We start from the raw sequence: 17,726 nt of genomic DNA, 5'->3' as shown, positions 1-17,726 counted from the left end.
TTTCCTCTGTGTCAGGGGAGCTACAGGTCTCCCTCTGTGGAGATGCTGACTTCATTTCCACTAGCCTTAATGATCCACCTTTCGGGGGCAGGATGCTGTGTGGGCTGCTGAGGGCAGATGAGACTTGGGAAGAGACTGCTAAGTAATGCCTAAAAAGAGGCGCTACCAGCCCTCCAATACCTAATTATTTGCTTGCCTGAATTCAATAAGAAAAACAACCCCATGAAAGGAAAGGATGACAAAGACAGAGGCTCACTCTTCTCAAACCTTCAGGAAACTCTGGTTCCAAAGGGGGAGGGTGTGGTCTGGGATTTGGGTGCAGACCAGACTTGGAGCTCCCGTACCATCACACGTGATCCTGCCACGTGGACTGGAGGCTGGATGGAAAGGGGGGTCCGGGTGGCAGGGGTGCCCACCAGGGGGACAGCTCATCCCTGGACAATGCTCCCTCCTTGCCTTTGGGCTGCCAGACAGACTTTTTCTGTTCTCAAGTCCTACACACGCCCTGGGAAAACCTCTCCTCATCGACTGGGGACTCCCCCAGCCCAGTCATCCTACCCTCAGCTGTCCTCCACATCTGGGAACCAGCCTCATCCCAACAGCTGTCTACAAAGTCTGGTTCCATCTTTGCCACGGTAGCCCACAGCCTGGCTTTTATTCTCCCCAATCATACGTCGCCACTTTAAAATCACTTGAAAAAAACACATTTGAATAAACTCAGCAGACCATCCAAATGACACGGATGTACTGTCAGCATGTCAGCATCCTGGTTGTGATACTGGGCTACAGTGTCGTATGATGTTGCCATTGGGGAAACTGGACAAAGGACACACGAGCTTTCTACATATTATTCCTGTAATATATTACACATGTATTATTCCTGTATTCATGTAAATCGACAATTACCTCAATTAAAATGTCCATTAAAGTAAACCCAAAGAACGTATTTTATAAGCTTCATGTGAATAGAGACCAACCAAGAGGTCATCCTACATGAGGATCAAGATGGTCATACAAACTGAGCCTGGCTGCTGTCCAGACTTCTGTCATTCAGCAAATACATATATCAGCCCTCAGTGTGCCGGTTACTATGCCAGGTGCTGTGACAGCTGCCTCACCTGATGTTCTCAGAAAATGAATAGTGATGAGAGAAAAATCACTGAGGAAGGCCTTGTGTGCCTGACAATTTCAATTTTTTAACGGGGGCGAAAATATTTAGACACCCATGAAATAACCACCCTATTTACGACCGGACATTGCTCCAGTAACAATTCATCATCTCCCACAGTTCCAGCTGTCCAGAAAACATGAGGGTGGATTCCCCACCACCAGCTCTGACTACTGACTACACGCTTAACCATGGCAGCATTCTTCATCCTTCTGCTCTTCACCTATTTAGAAGCAAGTTTCTCAAGGGACTGCGAGAGAGAACCTGGTACTTGGTTTGCTTCAAAATGAGTTCTCAAAGTCCTAACCAAAAGTAAATTCAAAATGGATTAAAGACCTAAATGTAAGGCCAGACACTATCAAACTCTTAGAGGAAAACGGAGGCAGAATACTCTATGACATAAATCACAGCAAGATCCTTTCTGACTCCTAGAGAAATGGAAATAAAAACAAAAATAAACAAATGGGACCTAATGAAACTTCAAAGCTTTTGCACAGCAAACGAAACCATAAACAAGACGAAAAGACAACTCTCAGAATGGGAGAAAATATTTGCAAATGAAGCAACTGACGAAGGATTAATCTCCAAAATTTACAAGCAGCTCATGCAGCTCAATATCAAAAAAACAAACAACCCAATCCAAAAATGGGCACAAGACCTAAATAGACATTTCTCCAAAGAAGATATACAGATTGCCAACAAACACATGAAAGGATGCTCAACATCACTAATCATTAGAGAAATGCAAATCAAAACTACAGTGAGATATCATCTCACACCAGTCAGAATGGCCATCATCAAATAATCTACAGACAATAAATGCTGGAGAGGGTGTGGAGAAAAGGGAACCCTCTTGCACTGCTGGTGGGAATGTAAATTGATACAGCCACTATGGAGAACAGTATGGAGGTTCCTTAAAAAACTAAAAATAGAACTACCATATGACCCAGCAATCCCACTACTGGGCATACACCCAGAGAAAACCATAATTCAAAAGGAGTCATGTACCACCATGTTCACTGCAGCTCTATTTACTATCGCCAGGACATGGAAGCAACCTAAGTGTCCCTCGACCGATGAATGGATAAAGAAGCTGTGGCACATATATACAATGGAATATTACTCAGCCATAAAAAGAAACAAAATGAGTTATTTGTAGTGAGGTGGATGGACCTAGAGTCTGTCATACAGAGTGAAGTAAGTCAGAAAGAGAAAAACAAATACTGTATGCTCATGCATATATATAGAATCTAAAAAAAAAAAAAAAAAGGTTCTGATGAACCTAGTGGCAGGACAGGAATAAAGACGAAGATGTAGAGAACGGACTTGAGGACACGGCAGGAGGGGGAAGGTAAGCTGGGACGAAGCAAGAGAGTAGCATCGACATATATACACTACCAAATGTAAAACAGATAGCTAGTGGGAAGCAGCTGCATAGCACAGGGAGATCAGCTCGGTGCTTTGTGACCACCTAGAGGAGTGGGATAGGGAGGGTGGGAGGGAGGTGCAAGAGGGAGGGGATATGGGGATATATGTATATATATAGCTGATTCATTTTGTTATACAGCAGAAACTAACACAACATTGTGAAGCAATTATACTCCAATAAACATGTAAAAAAAACCCCAAACAACAACTATTAGGTATAAAATATGCTACAAGGATATACTGTACAACATGGAGAATATAGCCAGTATTTTATAATAACTGTAAATGGAGTATAACCTTTTAAAATTGTGAATCACTATACTGTACACTGTAATTCATATAATATTATACATCAACTATACTTCAATTTAAAAATAAAAATAATTTCACCTTTAAAAAAAAAAACCCTGTGTACCTTTTAACCAGAAAGTTCTGGAGATCTTCAACAAACAGGCCATGCATGACAGGCCATGACAACCCTCGTTTAACATGCTGCTTTGTTTGGTAACTCTTATTTATCCAGACTACATGTAGCTCTCGACTAGTTTAAACAGCTACCATGGTGACCTTCCCATAACTCACAAGAACCAAAGGCACAGTCCCAGGGAACAGACTCTTCCCAAGGGATGGAGGTTTCAAGGACCGACAATCTTCCTGGGCATATTTATTGCTGCTTGTAACATATCAAAGTATTTTTAATCCATGATCTCATTTGCTTCTTATGATACGTATCAATACTTTTACTTGATGAAACTGAAACTAACTCTCTCAAATATTTATCAATTCTTGCTTACTGAGGAACTGACGATTCAACATAATTTTAGCCTTTTTCTGGCCTTCTCCTAGCTTTTGGGACATTCTACCCCATTTCTACCAGGGAGCAGGCAATAGTTTAGGAGAGAGAGAATGGGTCTTGAGTCTGGGAGGTGAAGTTACAGTTCAGCTCCATAATTCACCGGTGACCTTGCATGTAGCTTCCCTGAACCTCAGTCTCTTCATCTGTAACATGGGGGTTAACATCCACACTGCAGGGCTGAAGGGAGATTCAATGTGACAACGTGAATAGTCTAGATAGTGGTTGCTCAAAATGTTACCCCTTGTGTCAAAAGTTGTTTTTTGAAGTAAGATTCATTCAACAGAAATAAGAAACTAACAACCAATGTGAAATTTCAGGGTTATCAGAGAATTTTAATTATCTGCATAAATTGCTGGGTAATTGAGAATCGGCCATAATAAGTGGCTGCCTCAGAAATGCCCAGATGAGCAAGAGGATTTCTTTTTTCCTTTCGTTTATCTGAGCTGGTAAAGAAATGCCGCCCTGTTATCTTATCCTTCAATCCGAGATGCCCCATTAAAGTTCTGCATATAACGAAAATCCACAGAATTAAGTACTCTACAGGTGTGTCCTCGTCGGATTTCCACATTACGGCTGCATACACAAATGCAGGGTTTAGGAATGATTACTATTCCCTGCCGATGCCCAGAGTGACTGGGAAACAAGTGTGCGCTTAGCCTCTGGCTGAAGAGAATTGCATTATGAACTATCTCTAAGTGGCCAAATTTCAAAGAATATGAAATATGATGGACTTCCCTGGTGGCGCAGTGGTTAAGAATCCGCCTGCCAATGCAGGGGACACGGGTTCGAGCCCTGGACCGGGAAGATGCCACATGCCACGGAGCAACTAAGCCCATGCGCCACAACTGCTAAGCCTGCGCTCTAGAGCCCGCGAGCCACAACTACTGAGCCCACGTTCCGCAACTACTGAAGCCCGTACGCCTAGAGCCCGTGCTCCGCAACAAAAGAAGCCACCACAATGAGAAACCCGCGCACCGCAACTAGAGAAAACCCCTCAGCAGCAACGAAGACCCAATGCAGCCAAAAATAAATAAAATTAAAAAGAAAAAAAGACATATGACAAAACGCACTTGGAGTGAATATACTGACCACTCCTTTCTGCCTTGTCTGACATTAGCCATTAACACTAAACTTCTCAAATTATAGTATGGGTGCCAGGGGGGTGGGTGAGCCGCAAGATTACAATGACACATCTTCCTGATGCACCAGTGTCCTCAAGGAGAGTCCGTGAACCATCCAGAGATGCCTGAGTTCTTGTGTTTACTACTCTCTACACTGGAGAGTCCTCGGGGGAAAGGCTGAAGAGCACTTCTGAGGGTGAAGGAAAATGCCAATTTATGGAGCACCCATCTGCCAAGGCCTGTGCCAGGTGTCTGCACACCATCACTTTGGTTAATTTCTTACTTAGTCATTCAACAATCATGGGAAGAAGAGGGAAGAACAGTCACAGACTTATTACTGTTTTGAGATACATTTTAACTGGGTTTTCAGAACCCAGCTCAGCATTTATATCACATCTTTGAGTCTCAGGCCCTAGGTGAGAAAAAAGCACCAGGAACTTGGTAGTGAAAACACACCAGCGGCAACCGCAGACATGAGAAAATTGGTTGACACAGATACAGATGTGCTGGAGGGGTATGAATTCTCGTGGTTTACTTAAAAAGGTCAACTTTTGAATATAAACAAATGATCAAATTTACTAACAAACACTCATAAACACCAATACATGATACATTTATAAATATATATACATACTTTTTTAACTCTTAGAGTTTAATTTCATTCCCTAACCCAGCTAGTCAGGAAATAAGTTTGCTCCCAACACGAATTCCAGCCACTGTCTGCTCGACGGAATGTTGCCAGAGATGCACCTTCTCTAGCATAATGCTCCTTTCTTCTTCCCAGTCCACTCAGAATGGTCCTGTCCATGCTACTGTTAAGTGCTGTCCTCTGAATTATTCTCATCAACACGATAAGACCCTCTTACCTTAACTGGTTAAAAATAAAAGCTTCCTGAATCAAATCAGTCCACTGAGCCTGTTTCGTCTGTCCTTGGATCCCTCTCCTTTCTAATAACACATAGGACAAAGAAATCTCAGTGAGTGAGCGCCAATGAAATATACAAACGTCAACTCTATTTTTGTTGTCCTTGTTCCTACTGTCATTTTACACCCATCGTGCCGGGCTGCCCTGAGACGCTCACAAATATGGTCAAATGCTTATCAGCAGTTAAAAAAAACTCTTAACAGGCCAGAAATACAAACTGAACATTCAGGAAAACATGCCCATAAAAGAATCATTTATTTTTCATGAAATTAACAGAACTGGGGTTTTGGCAAACCCCTAAAACCACTGTGAACACACACACGTCTTCTTTCGTTGACTCACACAGGAGCTAAGGCCCTTGCTGTGTGCAGAAGATGCAAGAGGTGTTGGATGGGAACATTCAGGGTAAGTGGATAGCAGAGCATAGCGTCTACTGTGTACTTAGAAGACAGAGATGCTCCCAGGAGAACAGTCTTCAGGTTCTGTGACAAGCAACAAACTTCTGGCTCCAAAGATGTTTTGGCAAAACAACACCGTCTCCACCCGGGGCTGCTCATCTGCTATTAGGACCATGTATCGACTACCATCATAGGGGAAGAATGCCTAAAGCTAATTGTGAAAGATTTCCACTGCTTCGGGTTACGTTTACTTTAAAGACGTCTCTCGCTGAACTGCTGCCCCAAAGAGCAAAAGGCAGAGAATCAGCCCACCTTTGCTGAATTTCCCCATTGCCCTATCTCACCTTTGCATCCTTGTCTTTCTTATTTCCTCTTTGGAAGCTGAATTCAGTAGTCACAGATGTAGAAAACAAACCTATGGTTAACCAAGGGGGAGAGGGAGGAGGAGGGATAAATTGGGAGATGGCGATTGACATATCCACACTACTATATATAGAATAGATACCTAATAAGAACCTACTGTATAGTACAGGGGACTCTACTCAATACTCTGTAATGACCTATATGAGAAAAGATCTAAAAAAGAGTGGATGTATGTATTATACGTGTAACTGATTCACTTTGCTGTACACCTGAAACTAACACAGCATTGTAAATCAACTATACTCCAATAAAAATTTAAACAAACAAACAAACAAAACCTTGTTAAATGGGTGAAACCTCTTCTCCAGGCCAAGGGATTGAAAACCAGAGGAGAAGCCAAATCATATAGATAACATTATCCCCACTACAGCCCCACTGCTGTGAAAACAAACCAGAACGGTCAAATCAACTTTTTATTTATTCCACTAACTTCGAGTCTCCTGCCAACACAGCAGTAGACTGGGGTACAGTGACTGCTCTAATGTGTTTATGTTTGAAACTTAAGTGATACTGACCTTACGGTAAAATGAAATCCTGACTGCTATAGCAAAAGACTAAAAGTGAGAACTGACCCCACTGTATTACCCCATCCGTAAGAATACTGTTCACAAAGGCACCACAAAGACGTAGGGATGTAGATCAGCAATGACCCTCCCTTCTGACCTCCGCACGGACCCCTTTTACCTCCTTCCCTGGACCCCAGCAGTAGCAGGCTTCTCTCCCTCGCTCATCACCTGCTTGTTGTCTGCCTGCTCCTTCAACAACGCCAGCCTTATGAAAGCCTGGACCGTAAGGCGCCTGCTGACAGCGCCTAAAATAGCGCCTGGCACGTTGGATTGGCAGATTGGCTCAACAAGCACTGAATGCACTGCCTTAGCTTCTGAGAAATGAAACGGAGCCCATGGCCTCATCTTTTCATGATGCATTCAACCAGCTTCACGCCACCTACTCTTGGTCTGGTTCAGTGTCAAAGGGCAATGCCCAGACAGATTCACTTCCGCTGGTTGGTTGTTTTCTACATCATTCAAAAAGTCAACACGATATAAAAAGATACGCGCAGGAGCTGTTCCTGTATCTATTCCCGATCGCTCCGTTCCCCTCTGCCTGCTCCAGATACACATTTGTATTAGTTTCCTGTTTATCCATCCAGCATTTCTTTATGCAGATATTAGCAAATTCACCTCTATATGTTCACAACCCAATCTTTCTTACATAAAGTTACCACACTGTCTACACTACTTTCCACCTGCTTCTTGTACTTGGCAATGTACCCGGACATCATCCTACATCAGAATGCAGATCTTCCTCGCTCCCTTTCAACAACTGCACAGCATTCTACTGTACACATACACCATCCCTCAACTGCTCCCTGATGACTGATGGACACTGGGTGGCTTCTGATGTTTTGGTGTTACACGCAAAGTTTCAGTGATAACCGTGTACACATGTCATTTCATTACATGAGCAGGTGTATGTACAGGGGAAGATTCCCAGGCCAGGACTGCATTATCTTTAATACTGATTCACACTGCCAGATTCCCCTCCTGTAGGTTGTTAAAAGATATTGTTAGGTGGCTATAAAGAGGTGGTGATGCCTTAAAAGTATGTGTGCAGCGTCGGTCACTAGAATTTTTCCCATTCTTGTCAAGGGGAATGCTAACCTAATTCTTCACTTTCATTAAACCCAGGCTCTTTTAAAATTTAAATCAATGCAGCATCCCCTGATGGTGGTCCGTTCAGTTTTCCTATTCTACTTCTACCCATCAATTCTCTAGGCTAACAGATTTTCCCTCTAGCAACTTATTAGAGGAAAACAGGCTTTCTAAAAAAGCCTAGTTAATATGGGGGGGAATTAAATTTTTATAAGTGTATTCAGGGGTTCTCAATCAGCAGCAAATTTTTTTCTTCATCACAATATCCAAAATGACATGGAAAGAAAAACATAAATGAATATTTAAAATCTTTATTCATTCCAATTCAGGGGACTCCCCTCAAAACTAGTTTATATTCTCAGAGTTTTTAGTAATTCATGACTCTTTTTCACAGTGAGAACCTAAAATTAGAAAATGATGGCTATTTGCAGAATTAATGAAAAGGTCCTTTTCCCACTCCTTTTTGGTTTTTTTTGGTTTTTTCTTTTGCGGTACGCGGGCCTCTCACTGTTGTGGCCTCTCCCATTGCGGAGCACAGGCTCTGGACACGCAGGCTCAGCAGCCATGGCTCACGGGCCCAGCCGCTCCGCGGCATGTGGGATCTTCCCAGACCGGGGCACGAACCCGCGTCCCCTGCATTGGCAGGCGGACTCTCAACCACTGCGCCACCACAGAAGCCCTCCCACTCCTTTTAGAGACAGCATGAGGAAACAACATACTTTTACATGAGAATCTCGGCTTTCAGGAAACTGATCCTCTAGCTTAGGATATTCATCATAGTCAAGGAGCACAACAGCAATAATCTGCTTTCGTACCAGCACAGTTTGCTAAATACAAGTATACTAGACTAAATTCGTTCCTTTGTTTGATATACGGTTGACCCTTGAACAACGTGGCAGCTGGGGTACCAGTCCTCCCGGCAGTTGAAAGTCCAAGTATAATTTAGAGTGGCTCTTCCATATCCAGAGTTCTCCATCCCAAGGATCAACCATCCACAGATCAAACAACTGCAGATGACGTAGTACTATAGTATTTACTATTGAAAAAAAATCTGCGTAGGAGTGGACCCGCGTGGCACAAACCCATGTTGTTCAAGGGTCAACTGTACTTTTGCACCATGCCGTCAACACACTTTAAAACCATTTGGCGCGGACAGTACGATATCCTTTCCTGTGCTAGTGACTGTGAACTTCAATTCCGGGGACAGTTTGTTAACCTTAATCAGTAACTCATACTCCATCCACCAAAGACATGCACAAGAGTATTTTTAGCTGCTGTATTCATACTAGCCCCAAACTGGAAACAAACAAATGTCCATCAAGTGTAGAATGTGTATCTAGATTTCATACAACCGAACACTACACAGCGACGGGGGAAAATGAACAATTTATATACATAACAACATGAATGAATCCACAAAATGTAAGTATGATTCCCTTCACGTGGAATTTAAATCAGGCAAAACTGCTTTATGATGACAGAGGTCAGAATGATTGCCCTTGGGGAGGGGGACGTTGTTCCAACTGGGAAAAAGGGACCGGGGACCTTCTAGGGTGATGCAAATGTTCTACATCTTGATCTAGGTGGTCATTACATGGGTTAAAATTTTTGAGGTTTGTGAACTTTACTCTATGTAAATTATACCTGAGCTGGTCAGCTAGCATCCTAACCAAGAAGTCCTTACTCGGGCTTCCCTGGTGGTGCAGTGGTTGAGAGTCCGCCTGCTGATGCAGGGGACACGGGTTCGTGCCCCGGTCTGGGAAGATCCCACATGCTGCGGAGGCCCGTGAGCTATGCGGCCAAAATAAATAAATAAATGCTCTTTTTTTTTTAAAAAAAAAAAAAGGTTTATCTATTCTAGGAGTGCCTGTCATAGGAATGACAATATTTACTGAAGAATACTCTTATCAGAACTTACCTCTCTCACCCCCTCTAAATCAATTAGTCGCTGAGGCTAAGACAGAGGGAAGAACCCAGGAGGCACCCATGATGCTGGGGAACACCCAGCCCCGCAAGGGGAAGGTCAGGGTAAAGGGGGAGGAGTCATCCCACAGCCCTGATGGCCCTTTCCCAGCAGTGCCCCCCACTGCGTCCCTTCCCTCCTCCTCCCCCCGTGCCAGGCTGGCCCAGAGGAGCAGAAGGGGTGAAGCCCCCTCTCCCTCCCGACTCCTGGGAACCTGCTGGAAGCCCACCTACTGCTTCTCTCCCCTAAACCAGCGTGGCCTGAGTCAGAGGTTCAGAATGAGGAAGCCCTTTATTACCACATACTACAGCCCTCAATTAGCTTTTCTCAGGAATAAAGTTAATATCTTGGTCTCCGTCTATCTGAACCCTCAGCCCAACTTCTCAACTGGTTCAGAGCTCAAGTGGGAAAGGCTGTGTTGTTAATGGGCCCCCACGCTTCACACACAGCCCCCAGGGGCCTGAGGCAGGAGTGGTGAGAAGGCAAAGAAGCTGGGAAGAGGCTTTACCAGGGCCCCTGCATGACGCAGAGAACGCGCCCATCACAGGGGCCTCTGGGGATGGAGCACCTGATATCCACCCATAGGCGGTCCCTGCATGACCTTTTCATTCTTTTGTTCTGGAACAATAGGAATTTCCTAGATAGGTAACCTGAGAGACCCAGCATTTAGTCTCCTTGAATAAAACATTAGAGTCTCAAGTAACAAAATGAAATCAGGGAAGGGCTTCCCTGGTGGCGCAGTGGTTGAGAGTCCGCCTGCCAATGCAGGGGACATGGGTTCGTGCCCCGGTCCGGGAAGATCCCACATGCCGCGGAGCGGCTGGGCCCGTGAGCCATGGCTGCTGAGCCTGCGTGTCCGGAGCCTGTGCTCCACAACGGGAGAGGCCACGACAGTGAGAGGCCCGCAAAAGAGTGTACCGCAAAAATAAATAAATAAATAAAATGAAATCAGGGGAGAGGGATAAATTAGGAGTTTGGGATTAAGAGATACACACTACTATATATAAAATACATAAACAACAAGGACCCACTGTATAGCACAAGGAATTATATTCAATACCTTGTGATAACCTATAATGGAAAAGAATCTGAAAAAGTACGTGTGTGTGTGTGTGTGTGTGTGTGTGTGTGTGTGTGTGTAATATATCGCTTTGCTGTACACCTGAAACTAACACAACATTGTAAATCAACTATACTTCAATTTAAAAAAAAAAAAACACGAAATCAAAAGGACTCTCAAAGTCCTCAGCTAGCTCTAAATGGCATTATGAACATTTACGGAACACACAAAATGCAAGCTTAAACCCAAACCTGCTGGGTTTAAAATGAATTGACTGCCTCTTTCTCTCTGGCAAGTGTACAATTTTTCTAACCAGTGTCAACGCTCAGTCTGCCCAACCTACAGGTTGACCTACAGGTCAAGGCCAGTGTGAGGTGACCCCAAACTGTCTCAACTGATCCCGTAAACCAAATCATTTCCAAATTTCCATCTCATCCTGCTGTAGAGCCACAGTTTATGTCTATAAACTTTGAATCCTCCTCCTCCAAGAAGGAGAGAGAAATGAACAAAATCAGAGCAGCTCCCTAAAGGTATTAAACATAAAGCAATGCGCCTTAGAGATCATTCAGTTAGTCCTTCTCCCTCGTTCCTTGTATGAAGCAACTGTAGTGACATAAAGTAAATTCAGTATATGACCTGACCACACATGGGGAAACCAAACAGGAACTGGTATTAGAGGATATTAAAAAATTATTAATTGTGTTAGTTGTGATCATGTTATTTTAGTTTTATGGGGAAACTTCCTTCCTTCCTTCTTCCCTCCCTCCTTTCCTGCCTTCCTTCCTTCTTTCCTCCCTCCCTCCCTTCCTTCTTTCCTTTCTTCGCAGGATGGGATTAATACTTAATCCACACTAAGTATTATTAGGGGTGGAATGTCAAGATACTTATTTTTGAAGCTGAGAGGTAACTGACATATAACATTGTGTAAATTTACGGTGTACAACATGTTGCTTTATGTTGCTTTGATACACTTACATACTACAGTACGATTACACTGCAGTGTTAGCTAACACCTCCACTGCCTCACATAATTACCATTTCTTTCTTGTGGCAAGAACATTTACCATCTAGTCTCTTAGCAACTTTCAAGTACATAGTAGAGTATGTTAGCTAGAGTCACCATGCTGTGCATTAGATCCCCAGAACTTATTCATCTTCTAACTGCAAGTCTGTACCCTTTGATCAACATCTCCCCAACTTCCCCACCCCCCAGCCCCTGGTAACCACCTTTCTACTCTCTGCTTCTACAAGTTCAGCTTTTTTACATTTCACATATAAGTGATATCATACAGTATTTGTCTTTGTCTACCTGACTTATCTCTAGGTCCATCCATGTTTTTGCAAATGGTAGGATTTCCTTTTTTCTCATGGCTGAATAATACTCCATTTTATCAATACCGTATCTCCTTTATCCATTCATACGGTAATGGACACTTAGCTTGTCTCCATGTCTTGGTTATTGTGATTAATGCTGCAGTAAGATATCTTCAATTTACTTTAAAATATGTTAGCATTTTTTACAAATGGAGCGAGTTAAATAAGCGAATGAATGAATAGCTGTCTGACCCAAGGGACACACACCTGGTTAGTGGAGGAGCTGGGTAATAGCCAAGCATCCTTCCTCTATTGGTTTACAAGGGACCCTTTACAGTGTTTTATACTCTCAACACCAGAGCAGCTACTCAAGGTGACCGCAGCCCTTCAGAGGCCCATTTGGGCTCCACCCACTCAGCTTTGGAAGGGCCCTGCACCGTCCAAATTAGTGTGGCAAACTGGGCTTGGATGAAAAGAGTAAGCTGCTAGATTGGGCTTCTTCTCAGATCCAAATGACCAAGGCATGGCCAAACAGTCATTGAACACTGGCCTGAGGAGACATCTGTTCCAAGTTTCTACAACCATATCAGTGTACCAAGAAACTAGAATCTCTCATCATGTAATAACATGACCTAACAGCATTAGGGTGTATTCATACAGTAATAACCAGGAACTGCTTACTATGTACCAGGGACTACTCTAAGGGTTTGACAAGAACGATCTCAGTTAATCACTGCAATACCCAAAGAGGCTGTTGTCTCCATCATACAGAGGAAGGAACCAGAGCACAGAGAGTTTGAGAAAGTTACCACGACCACAGAGCCCTAAGGGTCAGCATCACCCTTTAGGATGACTCTGCCGTACGTTCTCCTTGTGCCACACTCCACTTCCACATAGTCACAGCCGATGTTTTTCTCTGGGAGAAATGGTCCAGGGATACTTCTCATTTCTGTCCTTAAAAACAGTACAAAAGAATGAAAACAAAAGGTAAAAGAGAAAAAACAGAATCCGCCCCACAGGCCCAAACAAGATGTCCGATGTCAGAAAAATCTTTCACTTTGTTTTTCTCATGAAAAATTCAAACCTTCAAGTGCCCACCTAACTCTCTTCTCCAAACAAATCTGGACTAGAAAGGCAGGCAGCTCTGTGATTTCCCCTCTAGAGAACTATCTGAAGGCTCCCCACTGGACAGCAGAGACCCAGGCTGCCCACTGAGCCTCTCATCCCGATGTGATGGGCAGCTGCCAGTCATTCCCTTCAAGGGCTCTGAGTGAGTTTCTGCAGAAAAGTCTTCACACACATGCACAGCAAAGAAAGGAGGATGCAGTCAACCTTCCAATACCTTCTCTAATGCTTCCAGTACTGACAATGACTTTGAATGAACCTTTACAGTTAAATTACATCATTAATGTTGTGTCTTCAAAGCTAAAATGAGATACAAGACTAAAAAAATCAATTTGAAACAACTGATCCTAGAAAAAGTGAGGTGTCTTAGGATGAAATGGGGATACTGCCTGTTGGAATGGTCCCATTCCAGAGCCCTTTCTCTCCATTAATCCAACAGGAATCAGTTAAGGGTGTCGGGTGTAATCTTAGAAGTCGTCACAGAATTCTCAAAGGATGTCTTCAATTCTTTGAGGATTCTCAAAGAATTCTCAAAATACAGCACATGTAGCATCTGAAAGCACGGAGGGGAGGGTAGACTAAAAACCAGATCAACAAGAACCAAGAGTTCTAACTCCAAAGGGTTCAGTAATTATTGGCATGAACGTTTCTGCAACGGGCCTTGATCACAAAAAGAAAAAGGATTTTTATCTTGGCTACTTTCCCTATTTGAAAAACCTGAGTTTCCTCAAAAATTAGTAGGCTGAATGAGGAAGGTAATAATTAAGGCACAGAGGCCATATTTCCTATCTGCCATGGAAAGGAACAGCGGTATCTACAAATAACAAGAGCCTCTCACACGAAACAGCTTCCTTTCACTAGCTGGGAACTTCTCGTTCCTTCCCCAAATTCATCATTGTGAAAATTAGTATTTGACATTCACCAAATGCCAACAGCAGGCCTCTATCTGCTATTATGACTACATCATTTGTTCACCTCTGAGCTGACTTCCAAAACATGGTTAACTTCGGCCCAGAAAACAACCGCCAGGCAAGAAGATAAGGAAGGCAATTGGAAGTTATACTAACAATAAAAATAAATTAGTGATATAATTTTCAGCCGTTGTCAAGGGCATGCTTTATGGTTTTTACATTAAAAAGACTGGGGACTCTTTTTCTTTTTTCTTTTTTCTTTTTATGACTTCAGACAGTGCAGATGTGACGGTTATAATGGCTAAAGGCTAGTCAGGAAAAGACCTTGGGATAGTCTCCTGTCTAAAAATGTGTGTTGACATGACTAAGCAATGAAACTTTGAAAACCCAAAGGCAAGTCTGTCTATTCTGCAGCCCAGTCGTGTGTCTTCCCTTTTCTCACCCATATTTTGGTGCTAAGTATCTCACAGTTGGGAATGGCAAGGCCAACATGGAAGCCAGCCAAATAACAAGAGACAGAAGGCCTAGGCCTGTCTTTCACCCCAAAGAAGCTACGACAAAAATGGCAGAACCAGGGGCTTCCCTGGTGGCGCAGTGGTTGGGAGTCCGCCTGCCGATGCAGGGGACACGGGTTCGTGCCCCGGTCCGGGAGGATCCCACGTGCCGCGGAGCGGCTGGGCCCGTGAGCCATGGCCGCTGAGCCTGCGCGTCCGGAGCCTGTGCTCCACAACGGGAGAGGCCACAACAGTGAGAGGCCCGCGTACCGCAAAAAAAAAAAAAAAAGGCAGAACCAAAGCTAATTCTAACTAAACTCTAGCCGTGCAGTATTTAAACCAGTTCCAAGGTGGTTTCATTTCAGAACTCTCACATTAACTCAACGAGCATATTCTCTTCCTCAAAGTCGAAGAGACCAGGGAAACGGAGATTTCCACGGTCCTTCTCATGCCTGACTATATAAGCACAACCCATGGTTCATGCCTCCAGGAAGGCAATTACAATATTATATTGTAACCACTAATTTCTCTGCTTGTCTGTCCCTTCCCCTCCATGACAGGGCCCTCAAAACGCCAGCACACCATGTATTCATCTGTTTGACAGCAGCGCCTGGCTCTGACTGGACATCTGTCATCTCTGTTCCATAAATACTGAATAAATCTTTATAAACACAGAATCTCTGAGAAGACTTTCTGCTCAAAAATATCCTTCCAACTCAAGCCAGAATTTCACTATTAAAGGTTAATCTCTTTGGCTCTGTCTTCCAGAGTTTTTAAAGTAGATCTCTGTGAAGGGTGTCACTGTCTTCTCATCTGCTGTGAGCTAATATATAAAGGGAATAAAAGAAAATGGCTCAAAGGGAAAGATTAAAGAGGAGAGAAACAGTGAGGAAGGGGTGGTGGAAGGAGTGAAGGAAATGAGAAGAAAAGATAAGGTGGGAAGGAGGCAAAGACACAGCCGCCTTCTTCAGTTCTGCCTGGAATCCATCATCACAGCCTCCTTTCCTGGAAGAACTGTGGACGTTCCTGGGTGTACTCACTCCTATTGTGCCTCTTCTTACAAACGAAATGGAGGAAACAGGTTTTCACGGTCCCCAAAATGCTCAACAGTGGTTGCAAGTTTCTTTTTGATTTTTTTCTCCTTTTTAGAAAAGAAAGCAAAACAAAAGGAGAGAAGAACACTCCACACACCACCTTTCACGACCTCAAAGAGCAACATCATTAGACTCTGGACGTGAAAACTCTGCCTGCAGGTCAATGTTCAAGGTCTGGGGTGACAACTAAAAACAGTGACCAGGAAAGGAAGGGCTTTGCAGATCCAACTGAAATAAAACATTAGGAGACTGAAGTTCCGCTTCTGTATAACGTTTACAAGAAATCAAAGTTTTAAGAAAAGCAAATTACTAGGAAAGACTACTTTAATAACTCCTTGAGCATATGGTTTAAATTTTATGGAGTTTTTGGTCCATTCTAATTCACTAATAACACCTGGAGAATTATTTCTGCTGCGTTTTTATGCCGTCAAAGAGACTGTCTTTTATAACTTTAAATGCAAATTGCAAATTTACATTTTTTCACCTTTCTGTGCAAGAAAATTCAATTTATACAATTTCCAATCTATTCTACGTTCTAGAGATTTTACTGAATCTGACGATTAGCAAGTGCTTCTCGGGTTATTTGAGGGTTTTAGTTTCCATCTTTGAGTACAGCGTAGAATAAAGAAAAGTAAGCTTAGATGAGAGAGGGGAAAAATAGAGTTTGCCATTTGTCACATCAAATTAAACAAACCAAAACAAACAAACCGATGTATATCTATATATCCAAAAGGACTAAAATACAACAAGAGTATCAGGAGGGAAAAAGGGGGAACAGCTCTACTCTTTCATAATTACTACATATTTTAAAAGAGACTTTTATGAGGAGTTACAAGGAGTAAACAAACCCCAGGCCAGGGAAGCCCCATCTCTGCCTTTCATCGGATTTAAAGAGAAGTTCCTGCTATAAAGTAAGACACGTCAGAACACTAAATTCTTCTCCATTTTGTTTAGACAAACAAAATCTCCTCAGCCTGCCTGGTACCAAAGATACAGCAGGAGAAAAGAAGGAATTGCAGGCCCCTCTCAGGACTCGGGGACCGTCAGGTTCAAGTGCAAACCACTCAGAACACAGCTCTGCAGCTTGTTCATGCAACAGATGTTGACACCGACAATGCTAACAGAAGGAGGGAGGATGAACAGCAAGAGGAAAACTCCACAGCTGCCATCACAGCCGAACCCTCACATGCAGGCAAACAATACGATGCACATTTCAGGTGTATCAATTTCATCTCCACAGCTCACTGAATGGTGATAAAGCTTCCAGCAGATATAAAGGGATGTGCATTCACAAAATAATTGTAAAAACATGTGGCTCTTGCTGTCTGGCCTTCAGTGAATAAATGCACCCACATACGAGCACTTTCAATCCACGTGAAACCACAGCAAACAACCGTTCTGGTCTCTGAGACACACGCAGTCTTTTTACCCACAGAAAGCACCTGTCATATAACTTCAAAAATGAGTTGCAGAAAAGAAAAACGATTTTAGCCTGTGCGATACAGAACAGTAAATAGTCCTCTGACAGTCAGGCACTGGGCTTGGGATAACAGCTCCTGGGAGATGTAGACAAGGGTGCCTGACATCTGTTCTACCCAGACAACAGTCTCCCACCCACGAGGGCTGCATGACTCCGTTTTTAACAGCTGGGAGGGGAAGATGGGAAAGATTCCTGCACCAGAAGTCTGAGGTCTGGGGAAAATTCCAGGGAAAGCCAAAATCCGATGCAAGTATTATGTCTTTCTAAAAAAAAAATGAAAGTAACATAGTGCTGTTTGAGGATACGGTTTATAC

The 17,726-nt window shown here is 43.3% G+C and overlaps 1 protein-coding gene and 1 non-coding gene across 6 annotated transcripts in view; both read right to left on the bottom strand.

Annotated features, from left to right (window-relative positions):
* The window catches only part of CAMK1D (calcium/calmodulin dependent protein kinase ID), a 417,102-nt gene that overhangs the window by 323,758 nt on the left and 75,618 nt on the right, over nucleotides 1-17,726 (bottom strand). The window contains exon 1 of one of the 5 annotated variants that reach the window (XM_067701404.1): nucleotides 7,004-7,340. The exons of 3 other annotated variants lie outside the window; for them this stretch is intronic. In XM_067701404.1, the coding sequence (XP_067557505.1) occupies nucleotides 7,004-7,245 (242 nt within the window). In that variant the 5' untranslated portion in view covers nucleotides 7,246-7,340. Of the gene's footprint in view, nucleotides 1-7,003; nucleotides 7,341-17,726 lie in introns of those variants that run through there. One more of the 5 variants, XM_067701410.1, reaches the window with a different exon arrangement.
* Nucleotides 7,875-8,005, bottom strand: LOC137208087 (U6atac minor spliceosomal RNA). The gene has a single exon (XR_010935452.1). It is a non-coding gene; the product is annotated as a U6atac minor spliceosomal RNA (small nuclear RNA).

This window comes from Pseudorca crassidens, chromosome 1 (genome assembly GCF_039906515.1).
Source record: "Pseudorca crassidens isolate mPseCra1 chromosome 1, mPseCra1.hap1, whole genome shotgun sequence".
NCBI lineage: Eukaryota > Metazoa > Chordata > Mammalia > Artiodactyla > Delphinidae > Pseudorca > Pseudorca crassidens.
The sequence above is the reverse complement of the archived record's forward strand: the minus strand, read 5'-3'. Positions and strand labels throughout refer to the sequence as shown.